The sequence below is a fragment of the Petromyzon marinus genome, chromosome 11 (assembly GCF_048934315.1).
Source record: "Petromyzon marinus isolate PM22_M1 ecotype Great Lakes invasive population chromosome 11, UKy_Petmar_22M1.pri1.0, whole genome shotgun sequence".
NCBI lineage: Eukaryota > Metazoa > Chordata > Hyperoartia > Petromyzontiformes > Petromyzontidae > Petromyzon > Petromyzon marinus.
This window is the reverse complement of record NC_133677.1, coordinates 3,011,196-3,029,461: the sequence shown is the minus strand read 5'-3', so window position 1 is coordinate 3,029,461 and position 18,266 is coordinate 3,011,196. Positions and strand designations below refer to the sequence as shown.

The window sequence follows — 18,266 nt, the reverse complement described above, 5'->3', positions numbered from 1 at the left end:
GCAGCGCACGGTGATGACAATTTATTATTGTCACGATTTTTATTTTATCGAAAAATTAAACAAGGCCGTGCGATGCTGCACTCGCCATCGCACCGCAGCCGACCTGCATCAGAACTAATTCTCACCGCCTGAGCCACGATTAGCATCTGCTCCATATGCATGAGGGGCCTAATGCCGCCGCTCCGGTGATTACTGTGGTGGCCTGTCTCTGGCAAAAGGTCTGCCGCGTGAAAACCGCTCTCCCGTGTAGAACCTCTGGCCCGGCACAGGAGAGTGGGCCCAGCCATCGATACGGACGCGGAGGACGGTGAAGCGATGTGTTTTATTAGCTCCATGTGTGCTGCCCTGTGTGCACGTATATATTTGTTATTTTAATGCGCCTAATTTACATATCGCTATATTCTTGCGGTCAGTGACTAGGTATGGCTGATTGACTTTTAACGACACGTGGTTTGACTCAACAATGTATTTTATTGTTATAACTAGACTATGATTGTCAACATGTGAAAATCCACATTGTTCATGTTTTTAGCTTCTTTAAAGTGTGTATATAGATATATGTATATATATAAATGTGTACAGAGTGTGTCTGTACTGTAAACACACACATGATGGTGTATTAAATAAATACAATGAAAGTTCAATATATTTTTAATTTGCTAATGCAATTGAGGTAATTTTGCCGTTGTTTTTTAGCTTTAGTGTTTTTATTATTACTTTTCCAGTTATCTTCAACACTGTTGAGGAAACCTTTATTAGAATATTGATTCGTAATTATCGCACTGCACTTAAACATTTTTGTATTTGGTGTTCGTGGGAAAAACATCGAAATAGTCTTAATAATTACTCGTGGACCTAAATATAATTAATGTAAATGTTAAATTTGTTTTTGTTGGTCAGGAATTTTTATCATTTAACATCTTCCTGTGCGTTGCTCCTAAATTAATGCGGGAGTTTTGTTACGTATCCTTTACTTGCCAGAAACTTAAGCGAAATAAACAAATTTCGCTGAAGGTTTCATTAAGCAACCGTGAAGTTTCTTCTTCAACGTAGATTCTTATCACGTTTTATATCTATTAGTTTGATTTCACTCGTATTTATTTATTGTCGTTGAAGCTGGATTTGTGTACGGCTGGGAGATGCGGTTAATACTTAGTTGAGTGACTGAGATTATCCCGGCAGCATCGCTTAAACCGACTCTTGCCATCAGCTCGGCAAATTCCATAGCGGGTGGGTGGCGGGGAGAGAGAGCCCGTGGAGGGTGGAAATTGGGGGGGGTGGTGGTTGTTGGAAAAGAAGGCTTCGTATGGGGGGGTAGGTGGCTGGGAGGTAGAAAATGTGGGTTGTGTATTGGGCCCAGGTGGTTGTCTGTGCGGTTGTGACCTGGTTGAGTGGTTGCGTGCTGTAATGTACGCAAGTTGGTTTAGGGGTGGTTGTGTTTGGTTGTGTCATGGTGAAAGTTAATGATTAAGAGTTAGACAGACAGACACATGCGTAACAAGACCTTTATTTCAAGCTAGTTTCGGAGGCACCTGAAATCCATCGTCTTGTTTGCATCGAACCGAGTCAAAATAAATACGCCATACAAACGCAGTGCTTAAACAGATGATGAAGGATACACAGTAAAAACACAAATTAAACAAACGTAAAAACTGTTAAAATAAATGTATTTGATTTTCAGCGCCTGATCTCTGTGTGTGGCGATATTCTCGCATTGTGGTGGTTGCTAATTTTGTTTCCCTTTTGCATTTAGATGAACACTAATCGTCGGGAGCTTGCATTTAATCTTGAACGGTTGACGTCTGTCTGTGTACGACTGTGTTGCGCAAGATTGGTCGATGGTTGTCCGGTTGTCTTGCGACAGAGGGCGGGCCGCAGCACGCGAGAAGCAGCGCGCGAGATGCCGCGTGGTGTTCAGTGGTTGAGTGGGAGGCGGTCGATGGTCGTGTTTGCCAGTGCCCTGCGGTGATGAGATGAGCCAAGCGACGTTTGGTCGGAGGTGTGGTGATGAAGGGCGAGGGATGGCAAAGTCGGCAAAAATCTTGAGGATGAGGCTGAAGGTTCGCGACGCGGTGGAGGTGCGGGAGCTGGGCTGAGCGGCTGGGCCACGAGCATGGGGGGGAAGTGTTGTTCCGTGTGCTTTTTTTTTGGGCCTCTTGTGATTCACGTCATTCTCGCTCGCATGAATCCATCGTGAATTGCCGAGAAACGATCATCACGAACCTAATGAAATTATTTTTCATGAACAGGCCATTGCACGCCAGACTATATGTCTGTAAATGCGGTCTGCAATTCGTTAGCCGGTAGTCGCACGTGCCGTGGTATGTGCTGTTTAACGCCGCTAATTAATTAATTTCTCTGTTTACGCTGGTGTCTAATAAACTGCGCTCGTTAGGAGTGCGCGCGTCTTGAAGAAGGGGGGTGGGGGGGGGGGTCGGTATCGTTTTGCTGGGGCAGCAGTCGGCCAAGGCGGTCTTCGGCGTGCGTTTGCACGGCGACGCGCGTCCGACCGGGAGAGCGTTGGCAGACGCGGGGGGGACGGTTTTGTCTGTCCGATCCGCGGATATGCCAGATAGTGAATTTAATCAGACATTTGTCCTTCCAGAGCACGCTGCCTGGCAGAGTGCGTGATTTACCGTTGGGGAGTTTATCGATAAAAGGTATGGATTTATGAAAGTTTGAATGTTGGACACAGAAGCCTATATTTAGTGGGGCCAGTAACTCACTTCCCAGAAAGGAGCCGTATATCTCCCTTCAATGTTTGAGTCTGTCGCTCGGTAATGTACAGTGGCACACCGGGGAGACTTTTCTTAAGAATATCGGAGCACCGCTCACCCTCGAATTTTTTTCCTGGTTTGCCTAAGAGTGCACTGTATATGCATGCCGGATAGCTGCTGATGGTTGTTTAGTTTTCATTAAAGTTTACGTAAATTATTTCGTCTAATGACAAGCAACCTGTGGCCTGCATTGAGTTTATTTTTCTGTACGGTTCATGTTGGACAACAGAATGTTAGTTTAAAACGTAGGCTTTCGCGACCAATATCCATAATAAAGGTATTTTGGGTTCGATCGCGTAAATATAATTTTCCGCTTGTTACTTGAATTCGTCGCATGGCAGGGTTTCCTGACCCAGTAGCCTTGCTCCATCGGAGGCTGCTAAATTGACTGTGGCGCTACAGCCTGATTTAAAAATTATATAGAGAGTGCACGTCTCCCAAAAGCTTTGACATGTTAAGTCTAAACTTTCCGAAAGTGCCTTTAAAGTAGAATCTTTAACCTTTACATCGCTGCTTCCGTTTCTTCCCCCTCTGTGGTATTAATTGAGAGCTTGCTTATGGGGAGTGACACGGAACGGGTTAGCGTGGACAAAACCACCGGTCTCAATCGGCCGACGGTGGCAAGCACACAGCCCACACGGTGACCCTTCCGTGTAAATCCCATCGCCCGCACCGTGACACGCTCGTGACCCCCCATCGCCAGCACGCGGAGGCGGCTTGCAGCTTTCTCTTGCCACGGCGATGGGCATCGATTCGCGGGGTTGGCGATGCGATGGAATAGGAGGGGGGGCAGGCAGGGTGGTATGAAGATGAGGAGTCCGGGCTGCGGTGCCGTCCACCTTCTCTGCCACCTTGCACGGAAGGGGGCACGTGCTGGTGTCGCCAATGTGAAGAGCGTGCGAATGGACAATTGCACGCTCCCACACATGCTCGCCAGACTTTCTTGTCAAGAGCGGTGTAAATCCATGCCTGACATGGCAGGGGGGGGGGGATGCTGCTGCCATGAGTTGTGCACTCTGCGTTCAGATAGCAAGATTTTTTTTTCAAATAGGATTTGACGAGAAACACTTTCAGTGGTTGTTCGTTATGTTCTACCTGCAGCCTATTGATGGGTTTTTTCAGGTCAAATAAACTAAAATAATACATTAATTTGGAAGTGTAACGATGATGCGGCCTGTTTTCTTGCGTAAGAAATGCATTCGCCATCGTGAATTTTTTTCTTATGCATCTTAGATAGGAAATGTAAAAAACTAAACAAAAAAACCCCACCCTTAATTTTGTCACACGCTCGTGGGTTGGTCACAGTTTTTCTTTTGCCCTTAATGAACCCGTCCTGGTAATAGAATATATATATTTTTGCATTATTCGAATTTGCATTAGCTACATAAAATTGTCATGTTGAATTTCGCATGGCTGCAAATACAAACGGACCCCTGTGTAGCGTACGAAACTGTAACACGCCGAACCCACTTTAAAGTGTCAAATGCAATCCCCGTCAGAATTAACCACAATTGTTACAGCTTCAGCCGGGCAATTTAATTACATACAGTACATACACTAACTTTTAAACACTTGTTAATGTTAACCTAATGCATAAAAAAACCCGCGGTCAATCAAGCAAGAATTCAATTTGATTGCTGCTCCTTTTATTATATTTTTTTTGCCCCGGTGCTTTACGCAACGATTGGATTCCCTAAATATTTCGAACGATGAAATCGGTTTGCTGGGTGGATTATTCCATCGCAGGATTGTGCGAGGTGGTGATGGTGGCGGCGGCTTGCCGAGGCCTAGATCCAGTACGGGATTGACCGTGGCTGCTGCTGGTGGTGATGATGATTTTCCAGTACAGCAAAAGCTGCATATAAGCACACCGTATAAAATAAGCAAAGTTCTGATATAAACAACATACGCTTCCATTACATTGTTGGTGGGGTGGGGGGCTGCAAAGTAGAGGGCAACTTCTGATACAAGCGCACAACTTCGGATATAAACATCCTCGTGCTTACTTCCAAAGTGGTGTGTGTGCTTACTATCCAGGGTCTAGAGTTGTAACGAATGCCATATCGCAAGTATTTATAAAATACGATTAATATAAAAGGGTTGTTGTGCTTCTGTGTATGCTGTGGATCAAACACCGATAGGGTTGTTAGCACGTCTCAGATAACCAACACTTGACTGACACGTGACAGCCCGCTCGTGAGATACCGATGTTACGTTAACCTTGACACAGGGATTACACACGTGTGTGTGTGTGCGCGCGTCTCGGTGTGGGGTACAGCGGTTAGCGCGCTGCGCTATGAACCCCCGCGACCGGAGTTCGATTCCCACTCACGGCCAACACCAGGTGACGATTATCTGAACTGGTCCTGGGCCTTCCCCAGGTCGACTCTGCCTCAAATGAGTACCTGGTGCGCTGTGTAAACATCGCCACTAGGGAGACAAAGGCACCCCGGGTGTGGTGTTGGCCACCCACCTCCTTGTGTGCCGTGCCGGCCTTTAGAGGTTCTTGCTAACCGAACTTGCCCCAACAGCCTGTTAAGGCTACACGGAGGATCTTTGTGTTGGTGTGGTGAGCGGTCGTGCAGCGGTTGGCGCACTGCGCTGCAAACCCGGTGACGCAGCCAACATCAGTGATTAATATCTAAACTGGTCCTGGGCCTCCTCTCGGTCGACTGGGCCTAAAATTAGTACTTGTTGCGGTGTGTAAACATCAGGACTTGGGAGATAAAGGTGGCCGGGCGTGGTGTTGGCCACCCACTCCTTTGTGTGTCTTGCCAGCCTTCATAGGTGCTCACTAACAGCACTTGCCCCAACATTATTTTATGGCTATATAGGGAATCTTTGTCTTGTCACGTGTCGGTGCCCACCCGTGTGTGCATTCAGTTTAAAATCGTATTTATAACCACTCCTACGGTGTTGATGTACATTATATATCCACATGTTTTGCACGTTTATATTGGACAAATGTTTCAGTGCAAGAGGTATTGTGGTGTTTGCGGTGCAGTGCCAATCGTATAATTTTCCCCAAACTCAGTGCTTGATAAATAAATTAGGAGACAACTTTCACAGCAAGCACTTACATTCACCCTAATCGCTATTTAAAGCACTTATAACAGAAGTTGGCAGCTTACGCATTTATAGTGTTTATTATCATGGTCCTTGTGAATACACTGTTGGATGAAGGCCCCTCCACGCCGTTTCCGGCCCGGTTGACCATACTTCACCGTGCTGGTCATTGCGGATTGGTGAAGCGGACGGTAGGTACCCAGTTGTCAATCCACTGCTGGGTGAGGGCCTCCCCCATGCCATGTTGGTCATGGGAGAGTGATTGACCATACTTCACCGTGCTAGTCAGCGTGGGTTGGTGAAGGGGGGCTGAGCGTGGGGGCATCTAGGAGTGCTTCCGATGTCACTCTTCGCTGATGTTGGTGGCGGCCGGGAATCCAACTCGGGTCGCCGCTTCTCCGCCCTCGCGCATCTTTCACACGCGTACACGATATATTTTGGGGCGCAGTTTTTCTTGCCCGGTCGTGTTGTGCCTCATGACGGCCTGCGTGTCATTGCACAAAAAAAAACATGCAGACAGAGAAGCAGATCCGTTACCAATGCTGTAACAGAGCGTTCTGTCAATTCTGACAATTCGCATGACAACGCTGCGGAATCGATAGACGTTTATCACCCTGCTCCTGTGGGAGCAAGGAGCTTGCTGTCCCTCCCTCTCTCTCGGGACGCCCGTGGAGTGGGGGGGGGGGTCGGCGGGTGGGCAGGTGGAGAAGGGAGGGCACCGGGGACTGGTGGGGTGCGAGAGAAAAAGGGGGTTGTGGGAAGGCGGGCCGACGGGCAAAGGATGCGAGCGTTGGGGCGGCCGGGAAGGGGTGATGTCGGGGCGGCGGGGGTGAGCGGGGGCGGGCGAGAGAGGCCTTGGGCTGTGTGCGGAGCGAGCGGTCCCTCGCGCGCACTGTTGGGACAGGGGTGGATGCCGTGGGGCGAATGCGAGCGGTGGGGTGGGGGCGGGCGAGCGAGATGCGCTCGTGGTGGGGGATGGGAGGATGGTTTGGGTGCACACGAGGGGACTAACGGGTGCGCGCTTGCGGCGTGTGCATGCGCGGGATGGGGAGAGAGAGCACGCGGCTGCGACGCACGCACGCGGGCCGAGGAACGGTGCTCGCGTGTGGCCGCTCTTAACGGACTGCGGCGATCCGATGGCCGCACGGCGAAAGGCCGTTCGGCCGCGGCTTGAGTCGGCCAGGGGTTGGCGGTGGTGCGACGTGGAGGATGGTTGCCGTTGCCCACGAGGACTGGTTGTGCGGGATGCCCGGATGAACAGGATGCGGTTTGGGGGTCACGGGGAGTGGTCTCGGAACGGGGGGTGGGGGGGGGGGAGATGCACAACGAGATCGTGCGTACGAAATGGGCTACATTACCGTGAGAGACGGAGGAAGGGCGACCGAGGCATCGACACACAGAGGGGGGAGGGGGAGAGGACGCAGGAGACGACCGGGGTGCTTGGAGCCCGTGATGAGGGCGACGCACACGTGAGCACACTCGCATGGGTGGAAATGTCGATGGGCTGAAGGGGGGGCCTGGGTTACAAGCCCCTAAATCTTGCGGATGAGAAGTGGTGGCTAAATAACATCTCCTGGCTCTTGCCAGAACGTGAGCCCAGCATGGTGCCAGGGATCCCACTGCTAGAAAGCTATTCCTAATGTTTTAATTATTGTAATTTGTTTAGGTTCAGACATAAAATCTAATGTTCATTGTACCTTTCAAAAACATCTTAATTTGGATGCGGTAAATTAACTGCAAAAAAAATAAATACATGCAAGCGCGCAAGAAAGTGACTTATCTGAAAAATGATCTTGTGGCCAATTATTACACTTCATATTAGGTAATCATGCGTTTCTTTTGCATATTCGTGCGTTTGTAATTGTTATGCATTTCTTAATTTTAACATTGTGAAAATTAACTTTTACCTTTTTTGGGGGATGAAAATAAACGCAACGCCTGTGCGTTATGCGGACCCCGTGTGTGCACGCGCGTGTGCGATGGCACGCGTAGTCTTGGGCAATTTCTCTTGCAAGGAGCCCTTGCGAGTGCGTGGGGTTGCATCGTGAGTGCACGCGCGCCCTGCATCCGTGTGCAAGCGGTTGCGCGCTCACGCATCCGCGCACAACGAACGCACGCACGAGCTCGAGAGTGGAGCGAGCAGGAGTGTGGGAGGTTGGGCTCGCAGCTGGGTGCAGGGTAGGGAGGGCTCCAGGGGGAAGGGAGGGAGCCGTGATGGTAGCGGTTTGGAAGGGGAGGTTGCTGCGTGTTGGTGGGGGGGATGGGAGGATGGAAAGGGAGTCGCTGGGGTAAGGAGAGGGGGGTCGGTCTGTCGGCCGTGGGGGTGGGGGAGCCGGGGATGGCGGCGGCGGCTTTGGGGCCTCGGCGAAGTCCCCAGCGGCAGTCGGACTCCCAGACTGCCTGGCACCAGCGTGATGGTGAATCGATTCCATGGGGGGGATGGGGGTGGGGGGCGGCGGGGGGAGGAGGCTGTGCATATTTCGCTGGGGCGTTTAACAGTTTCCTGTACAACGGCGTAAAACAGTCGTAATGGACGTGCGGTATTTATATAGCTGCTTCAGGAGGCGAGCTTGAGCTGCAAGAGCGAAAGGGGGGAGAAAGAAAAATCAAGGCGGGATGGATAAGAAAATAGTAATGAAGGAAATAGACTGCTGACTTGTATTTTTGAAAAGGAAGGATGGGGGCCTTGATTCCCAAAGTGAATGCATGGCCTGCCTGGACCGCTTTGTTTATTTCCGACGTCTCTGTAAATGTTGCACCTTCGACCGCGGAGCGAATGGCCGGCCTGGAGTGCGTGGAGCGAAATTTTCTGATGCGTAATTAGGATATTCCATGTCAAATGTGCACGTTATGAATTTTCACTCGCAACCAGCGAGTGTGTGTTAGCGGAAGCGTATGTCGTGTAATGTGGTGTCGTGGGGGAATGCGGCGCAGTGTTTAGCGCAATGCGCTATAATCTTGGCTTCCTGCGTTTGAATTGTCGGTGACGGCAACATCAGTGGTGATAATCTAAAACGGTCCTGGTTCTCCCCTCGGTTGACTCGGCCTTAAACTATTTTTATTTGACCAGATACGTCCCACCAAACTATTTAGCTCGGGTTTCAGAAGCGACATGGCCACAAATGATAGCTCAACGAAGTGGCTCATCACGTGGCAATTCATAGCGGCAGCCAAATACTCTAAACGTGTGACGTTGATTCGAATTGTGGAGGGAAAAACCAGAGGACCCAGAGACAAATCCACGTGACCACGGGGAGAGAGACGCGCAACTCCAAATATACAGCAGGCGTCAGGTTCAGGGTAGAACCCACGACCTCCTGTATATCAGGCACGGTATAGTTAACATCTCGCCACCGAGCACCTGGTGCGATGCCTAAACATGAGCAACTATGATACAAACGCCTTCTCAAGTTTACAAATAACCCATCTGGAGAGTTTGAAGAAAGGAGTTTTATTCGTTGTTTTAAATTGGAGCAGAGAACTGTGCTTGGGAATTTTACATGGTGGAGCTGAGACAATGCGGTGGTCGGAGTGTAAACGAAGACTGAAGGGAAAATTCTTGAGCCTGGATTTGTACTGGGGGGGGGGGGGGGGGGGTTGGCGGGGGGAAGTGGTCTCAGCAGTGAGGATGGCAAAAAATGGGGAAAGGATTATCCAGACAGTGGGAGCAGCATCCGAGAAGGATTGACCTGCCCGTTGAGCGAATGTTTACCGATGGGCCTCGTTCGTTTCCGCGGAGGGCATCTGAAGGTTGGCACGAGTGAATCGAGGGGGTGAGCGACGGGCAGGGAGCGAGTCCATGGAGAATCGTGAAGACCGCGAGGGTTAACTTGCAGTTGTTACAGAATTGCGTTGGGGAGCCATTGGACGGATCTGAGTTGGAGCGGGTGTCATATCCATTTTCGGGTGCGGGGGGGAGGAGAGGTCTGGCAGCGGCCTTCTGGATACATTTGAAATTTTCAGTGATTATCGTATGCGATTGATGTTTACCCTACTGTCTGAATACTGGTGAGGTGGTGGTCGTATCATCGTCAGTACTCGGAGCACAAAGGCAGCTGGAGGTGGTGGCGGCAGCTCCAGCAAACCTTCATGTGCCCACTTGCCCTTGGGGTTTGAGTAAAGGGAGCTTTTTTGCATTTGTCTTGTTGTTGCTGCTCTGCACAGTGTTGGTTGCGAAGTGTTGGTTGCACAGCCAACTAAAGGGTTTAAAATAAAAAAAATTTGAAACAAATTAAAGGTAACACTGCCAAACTAACAAGTACCATAACGACTCATTAACCGTTGGCTTCGCGTACGTAGGCACAGTGACGCGTGTACCGCTGCCATTTTCACAAAATCGCCTCCCCCAATGTTTTACCGAAAATGAGTACAAGCAGGGGGAGATGGGAAAAAAAAATATCGTTCTTTGATTTAATCTGACTTTGCTTTTCCTGTCCCCCCCCCATCACATCCAAATAAAGAAGTGCCCCCCTATCGGATCGCCAACTTGCATCCAAGCACCCAGCCCCCTCCACCCACCATTTCCCATTTCCACGTCTCCATGGAATGCCGGTGCCTCCGTGGTACGCTGCGTGTGCACGCTCCTGGCGGTGCTCCTGCATGTGGTTTGGATCAGAGCGGGTTGTGCCTATGGTAGGCACTGCCGGTCGGTCTCCCTGTGCGCGTCACGGTTTGGGCGTGGGCACTGTGTCCAACCGGGATAAACTGGTCATTATTCACCACCCCCCACTCAACTAATTCCCCCCCCCCCCCCCAGCAAAATAATGGCAAAGAAGTGTAGTGCCCTTGTATGTGTGCATATATATAAGGATATAGCGGGGGGGGGGTGATCGTGCTGTGGTTAGCGGACTGCGTTACAAACCTGGTCAGCTGAGTTGTGACTCCCAGCGACGGCTAACAGTGCGAGTGATGGCTGAACTGGCTCTGCTGCTCTTGGAGGGAGCAGTGGTGCAGCGGTTAGCACGCTGTGCTTCGAACCCGGCCACCCGAGTTCAATTCCAGCTCACGGCCAACACCGGTGACGATTATCTGGACCGGTTCTGGTGCAGTGTTTAAACAACAGCACGAGAGAGAGACACAAAGGTGGCTGGGCTTGTCGCTAGCCACGGGCCACCCCTTGTGCGACGTTTTGGCCTTAATAGTTGTTCACTCGCAGCACTTGCCCCAACAGTGTGTGTGGCCATTTGGGGGATGTTTCTCTTGCTTGTTTATAATATTATGTGGGAGCAGTGGCACGGTGGTTGCGCACTTCCCTACGGCGTACCCAGCCACTTGAGTTACACCACTGGATGGTGGTATCTAAACCTCCATTTGGGTTTCTTCCAGGTTGACTGCCTCACATGAGTACCTGGTGTGGCAGTGGGGGAGATGAAGGTGGGCTGCCGTAGTGCCCTTCCGCAACACCCCGATCGTACACCATGCCGGACTTATTAGGTGCTCACAAGCAACGCTTGCCCCCCATAAGTCTGTAAGGCTACCCAGACGATCCTTGTTTCAATTTGTTCCATAAGTGTGTGTGTATATATATATGAACACACACTCACTAAAAAAGATAGATATCACCCGTGCATTCATTTCTCAAACCACTGCTGAAGTGTACCATGTCAACATCAGCTCTGGGGAGACAAAGGTGGGTGGCTGTGCTTGGTGCTTGACCCAGAACATATTCCTCTCTTGTGACAGCCTTAATAGGGCCTTGCTAACATAGCTTGCCCCAATATTTTATACATCATTTGGTGTACGATATCTGAACTGATCCTGGCCGTCCCCTCGGTCCATTCGGCCTCAAATGAGTATCTGGTGTAGTGTGTTAACATCAGCACTGGGGGGATATAAGGGTGGCTACACCACGCTGTCTGTGTTGTGCAAGTCTTAACAGATGCTCACTAACAGAACCTGCCCCAACAGCCTGTGTAGGCTGTGTGGTGGGTCTTTTGTATGTATTCGTATACTGTACCGGGCTGCGCTACGAACCCGACAACACGAGTTCGATTGCCGCTCACGGCCAACACCAGTGACGATTATCTGAAACGGGCTTGGTCTTCCCCTAGGTTGACTCGGCCTCAAGCGAGTTCCTGGTGCGATGTTGTGAACCTCTCCACTCGGGAGACAAACGTGGCCGGCGTGGTGCTGGCCGCCTACCCCCCCTCGTATGCTGTGCCAGCCTTCATTGGTGCTCGCTAACAGCGCTTGCCCCCAACAGTCTGTTAACGGCTATACTGGGGGTCTTTGCCTTTGCAGTTGTAGAGAAATAATGGTTAGCGAGCGAGCTTGCCTTTGGGGCGACAGATTGCAAGGAATCGCAGTTCGAATCCCGCCTTGGTCCAGATAGCGCCGCAGGACATCATCAAAGCTGCCCGTCTGCTGTGGAGTGGACTTTAAAGACCCAGTGGCGTTTTTCACTGGATTAGGCAATTGTGTGCTGGTGTCATGGTCCAAATTTTCAACGTATAAAAATATTTCAGGCATACATCAACATACGACGATTGATGGTGATGATACAGTAATAACAATACTAATATCCTTTGTATGCCCGACGTTGTTTTGAAAGCGCGTGTGTTTAGCTGGGATAGCGTTCTGCATAGGCTAAACACGTCGGCATTGGCCACAAGCCAACAGTTGGTGTGCAGTTGATGGGATAATTATGATTCTGTAACACCGGCTATCCTCGTGTACATTTACTTGTATGCATATCTATCAATCAATCAAATTCTGTTTAATCACAAGAGGGTCTGTTGATAAAAAAATAACGTTTCTCATTGCGGCGATAATGATACAAACAAAAGCAGGGATATGTGTCTGTGTGTATGTGTGCGCGCGCGTTTGTGTGTATCTGTACACCCACCCATATCTGGGAGAGAGCGGAAGCGATGTGCAGTGTGTTCTTATCGTCTCGATGGGGGCGGTTAAATGGGCTGGCGGTAGCGCGTTCGCAGCTTGTTTGCAGAGGTTCATGGCGTGAAATCCAGCGGCTGCCCTGGTTAATACTGCCGGTGTAATAACCGTAAAGATACATGCCGTCTGCAACCGAGCACTGTACTTGAAGGATCCCGAGAAGTCATTCGCGAGAGTAGGCCATCGTTGTTGCTGGCATTATGGTCAAAATTGGGACGTATTTTTTTTTACCTGCAAATGACTCCATTGGAATATAGATAGCAATCTACACCCCCTGCTGCATAAAACATGGCAGGAGCTTCCTGAGGCTTTCCTGGGTAAACAAGTAAAATAATAAGTAATAATATGTTAAATTTCTGGGATAACATACTAATAAAAATAGCAAGTGGTAATTCAACCTGACTTTGTCCTCTGCTTGGGTTACTTGGCCAAAAGCAAGGACCTGTTGTGTCGAGTTGATATTCGTGAAGGTGACAAAAATGCGGCTGAACAGATGTGTTGCTGTTCCCAGCAACCTGCTCTCCTCACCCTTGTTGGCTTGCAGATAGTGAGGGAAAAAAGTATTTGATCCCCTGCTGATTTTGTACGTTTGCCCACTGACGAAGAAATGATCAGTCTATAATTTTAATGGTAGGTTTATTTGAACAGTGAGAGACAGAATAACAACAATAAAATCCCGAAAAACGCATGTCAAAAACGTTATAAATTGATTTGTATTTTAATGAGGGAAATAAGTATTTGACCCCCTCTCAATCAGAGATTTCTGGCTCCCAGGTGTCTTTTATACAGGTAACGAGCTGAGATTAGGAGCACACTTAAAGGGAGTACTCCTAATCTCAGCTTGTTAACTGTATAAAAGACACCTGTCCACAGAATCAATCAATCAGATTCCAAACTCTCCACCATGGCCAAGACCAAAGAGTTCTCCAAGGATGTCAGGGACAAGATTGTAGACCTACACAAGGCTGGATGGGCTACAAGACCATCGTCAAGCAGCTTGGTGAGAAGGTGACAACAGTTGGTGCGATTATTCGCAAAAGGAAGAAACACAAAATAACTGTCAATCTCCATCGGCCTGGGGCTCCATGCAAGATCTCACCTCGTGGAGTTGGAATGAACGGTGAGGAATCAGCCCAGAACTACACGGGAGGATCTTGTCAATGATCTCAAGGCAGCTGGGATCATAGTCACCAAGAAAACAATTGGTAATACACTACGCCGTGAAGGACTGAAATCTGCAGCGCCCTGCAAGGTCCCCCTGCTCAAGAAAGCACATATACATGCCCGTCTGAAGCTTGCCAATGAACATCTGAATGATTCCGAGGACAACTGGGTGAAAGTGTTGTGGTCAGATGAGACCAAAATGGAGCTCTTTAGCATCAACTCAACTCGCCGTGTTTGGAGGAGGAGGAATGCTGCCTATGACCCCAAGAACACCATCCCCACCGTCAAACATGGAAGTGGAAACAGTATGCTTTGGGGGTGTTTTTCTGCTAAGGGGACATGACAACTTCACCGCATCAAAGGGACGATGGACGGGGCCATGTACCGTCAAATCTTGGGTGAGAACCTCCTCCCCCCAGCCAGGGCATTGAAAATGGGTCGTGGATGGGTATTCCAGCATGACAATGACCCAAAACACATGGCCAAGGCAACAAAGAAGTGGCTCAAGAAGAAGCACAGTAAGGTCCTGGAGTGGCCTAGCCAGTCTCCAGACCTTAATCCCATAGAAAATCTGTGGAGGGAGCTGAAGGTTCGAGTTGCCAAACGTCAGCCTCGAAACCTTAATGACTTGGAGAAGATCTGCAAAGATGAGTGGGACAAAATCCCTCCTGAGATGTGTGCAAACCTGGTGGCCAACTACAAGAAACGTCTGACCTCTGTGATTGCCAACAAGGGTTTTGCCACCAAGTACTAAGTCATGTTTTGCAGAGGGGTCAAATACTTACTTCCCTCATTAAAATGCAAATCAATTTATAACATTTTTGACATGCGTTTTTCTGGATTTTGTTGTTGTTATTCTGTCTCTCACTGTTCAAATAAACCTACCATTAAATTTATGGACTGATAATTTCTTTGTCAGTGGGCAAACGTACAAAATCAGTAGGGGATCAAGTACTTTTTTTCCCTCACTGTAGGCACTCACTAACAGGCCTCGTCTGGACAGTCCATGGACAACATACAGACAATGGGAGATTGTCGAGAGGCACACGGTGTGTACGCAGACAGCCAAGGTTCAGTTCTGAGCCATGGGTTTCTTCTCGAAGATTCTGTCTCCGAAGCTTTCCCTTTTCACGTCTTCCTGCATCCCCCCCCCTCCAACTCCACCTCCGCCGCCCGGAACCCAGCATCCCTGCCCCCTCTTTCCTTCCTCATCCCCTCCATCGTTCCTGCTTAACGGTCGTATTTCTCTTTTACTTGCGTTGTTGTTAATGTCTTGATGCTCGTCACATTTTTCGATCCTGCTTTTTAACTTTTGTTGCTACTCCTCCGTCTCAAGTCTGTGTCCTTTTGATTATTTACGTCATTTTTTTTCGTGTTTCTCCCCCCCCCCTGCCCTGATGTTTGGCTCTTGCGGTGTAGGTGTATTTACTCGCAGTCGTTATTTTAGTCGTTTGCGAGCCAAGCCGCTCCTCCCGTCTTGCCTTTGAGCACCTCCTTGTGCTCCCCCGCCTCCCTCGTCCCCCCCCCCCCCGCAACCCTATTTGCTTTATTTAATCTTTATACCAGTGCCACTCTTCCACACCAGAGCACACTAACAAGGTTGTAGTGCAACTGTCATAATAACATTTTTGGCCCATGTGTGCTTTTATTATCTTTGTTTAATTTCTTGTGCCCATTTATTTGTATGCATTGAGTAAACAAACACAATCTTGAACGGCAAGTGGAGAGCGGGATTTTTTTATTGAATGTTGTCGATTAAAAAAAAAGAATAATACACATGCACTTGCCCAAGGAATATAATACCATGTGCATACACGCCACTGCGCGTATGCACATGGATCTCATCCGGGCGTTTTATATCGCAGAAACAGTAATGTTAAGGTAAAGATTGGCTTTAAAACAATGTTAGATAAAGGTTTTGTATTATTCGACGGGAAACTGAGAGTATGTTAAGTAAACGCGATTTTGTCTGGTTATATATGGAGTTGCTTGGGTGGAGATATCAACAGTGAACTTCTTCGGTTCCCCAAAGGCTTATTAAAGACACCAACCCCAATCTCACTGTAATAATAGCGTGGGCAGGACGTGCACAGATGCCATCACCTAATTCCACAGCTTTTGCCTTAACCCCTTCTGGAATAGGCATCGCAGCGCTACGATGTTGAGGGCGTAGGGGTCTCTTGGGCCCGTTTCACCGGGGCGCGTCGAGCGGAAGGAGTTTGCCGCGACGAACAGAGCGGTGCACTCTCCACGGTTATTTCAGAGGCGAGGTTACGGCCGTCCCAGCGCTACGGCGGCGGCGTGTGTGATGATTATTGTCCAGGGCGAACCCTCGGTGATTTCTAAATGGCCGTGTAAATGGAAATAATCTTTTATATTTGACCGCGGTGCACGACACGCCGTAACCCCCCCCCCTCCCGCATTCATCAGCGAGCGGTTGTGGTGGCAGCTTTGGATGATTTGCACGCACCAAAGTGGATGCTAAAAAACACGTGCACGCACCTCTGCCGTCCGTTAAAAGTGTGAATTGTTTCGTGCAGATTCTATTTGCGACTGCCTTTTGAGACTGCCGTGGTCGTGCATACGATAGGGCATTGTGGATATCACCGGTTAATATAAAATCATATATAATAGTCTTTAAGAACATCTGTACCCGTCGCGGGACGCCCGCGAAATAGAGCCTAACGGCTTATTGGGCCCTTCCTGCTGAAATAAATCTAAATCTAATATTGTTGTTGTCTTTGACTTCCTGGGTCACTTTTTTATGGACTGCACTGGCTACTCGCATGAGTAAACCCAGCGGAGGTCCAGGCCAAGTCAAGATACCTGTTTCCGCTGGTATGCACGGCCACGATTTGCCGGGACTCCTGCGCGATGCACTGCTCTCCCCGACATCACACAAACGGCAAACCCACAGTCGCACACCAAACAAAGCTTCTCCGCATAGCCATGAAGACCGCTGCGAGCACCTATTAAGGACAGCACGGCCCACTGGGTGACAGTGTGCCTTTTGTCACTCGCCATCGCCATTGGCGCCCACATTTTGGTGTTTGCACACACCGCCTGAAGTATTCATTTAAGGCCGATTCAACACCGGGAGCGGAAGCCCAAATTGGCTTCATCTTGACACCCCCCCCCCCCACGCCTCGCCACTGACGTTCGAGGGTGGCAGGGGATTGAACTCGGCTCCGCCGGTTTTGCGGCTTAAGAAACCTGCGAAAAACCACTGCGCCACAGCACGCTCACAAGTAACGCTGTTGTGCGCGCGCGCGCCTGCTCGGGCGCAGACGTGTACGCGCGATTGCGAGCAAGCGAGCGCTTGCCCTTGCCGGGGAAAAAAAAAAAAGTGCCGGCAGCGCAGGCAGGCAGGCAGGCAGTGGAGAAGAGAGTAATGAGTTATCGCCATCATTAAGTGCTAATTGGCAGTCTTGGTGGGTGTCTGCGGGCGACTGCTTGATGAGAAATACCAGGGATTTTTTGGCCCGCGTGCCTGCAGTGTTGCTCGCCTTCTTTTGTTTATTTTTTTTGTACTTTCCCTTTTTCATTTATGGTGACGTCTCGGTTTTGTCTCTGCTGCTGAATAATTTAGGCGACTCGGAGCTGGGAAAGAGCAAAGGGAAAACTTTCACCGGCGGTTTAAAAAAAAAAAGCGGAGAGAGAGAGAGAGACTGAGGAAGAAGAAAAAACCGGCCACGATTTTAAAGCAGTTACAGTTTCAATATCGGAGGCATAAATTGATGCAAACTATGGCATTTCCAGGTGCCGTCCACAGACGGTGGGACAGGGAGTTGATTATAACCCACTTGCTTATGCATTTCTGTCGTGTTGGTTGAGTTGGTTTAGTTGCATTTTGATGTGCCTGTGGAAGCTGGGAATAGGTTGTCCGAGAGTGCGTAGGTTTTGTTTCTTCCCCTCCGCCCCCCCCTTCCGCAACCACGTGTTGTGTGTCCGTAAAATTTTAAAATGCGGTGACTTTTGTTCCGGACAGAAATCGGCCAGCGTGCTGGCGAGTAGCCTCTAGTATTTAAAGGGGGTGGGGACTTCAGCCTCACTTGGGGTTAAACTTATATTTACATATACAAAGACATTACATGTGAAATTTAACTAAAAAAATATTATATATTCACGTGTTTATATACACACTTATTTCTGAGGTGGGTAGCGATGGTGCGGTGGTTAACGCCCCATCCGCACCATGAACCCGACGGCCTGGGTTCGATTCCCGGCCGCGGCTAACGTCGATGGCGAGGTGATGTCTCGCCTATTCCTGGGCAACGCGCGCTTTCACAAACCCATACTGACCAGCGTGGTGAAGTATGGTCAGACAAACCCCCCCCCCCCTCAACAACCGACACGGCCTTAGCA

General features: G+C 49.5%; 1 protein-coding gene across 15 annotated transcripts in view; it reads left to right on the top strand.

Annotated features, from left to right (window-relative positions):
• The window catches only part of LOC116941349 (LIM domain-binding protein 2-like), a 146,903-nt gene that overhangs the window by 42,885 nt on the left and 85,752 nt on the right, over nucleotides 1-18,266 (top strand). The window contains exon 1 of one of the 15 annotated variants that reach the window (XM_076066276.1): nucleotides 1,361-2,060. The exons of 13 other annotated variants lie outside the window; for them this stretch is intronic. In XM_076066276.1, coding sequence (XP_075922391.1) covers nucleotides 1,974-2,060 — 87 coding nt within the window. In that variant the 5' untranslated portion in view covers nucleotides 1,361-1,973. Of the gene's footprint in view, nucleotides 1-1,360; nucleotides 2,079-18,266 lie in introns of those variants that run through there. One more of the 15 variants, XM_076066275.1, reaches the window with a different exon arrangement.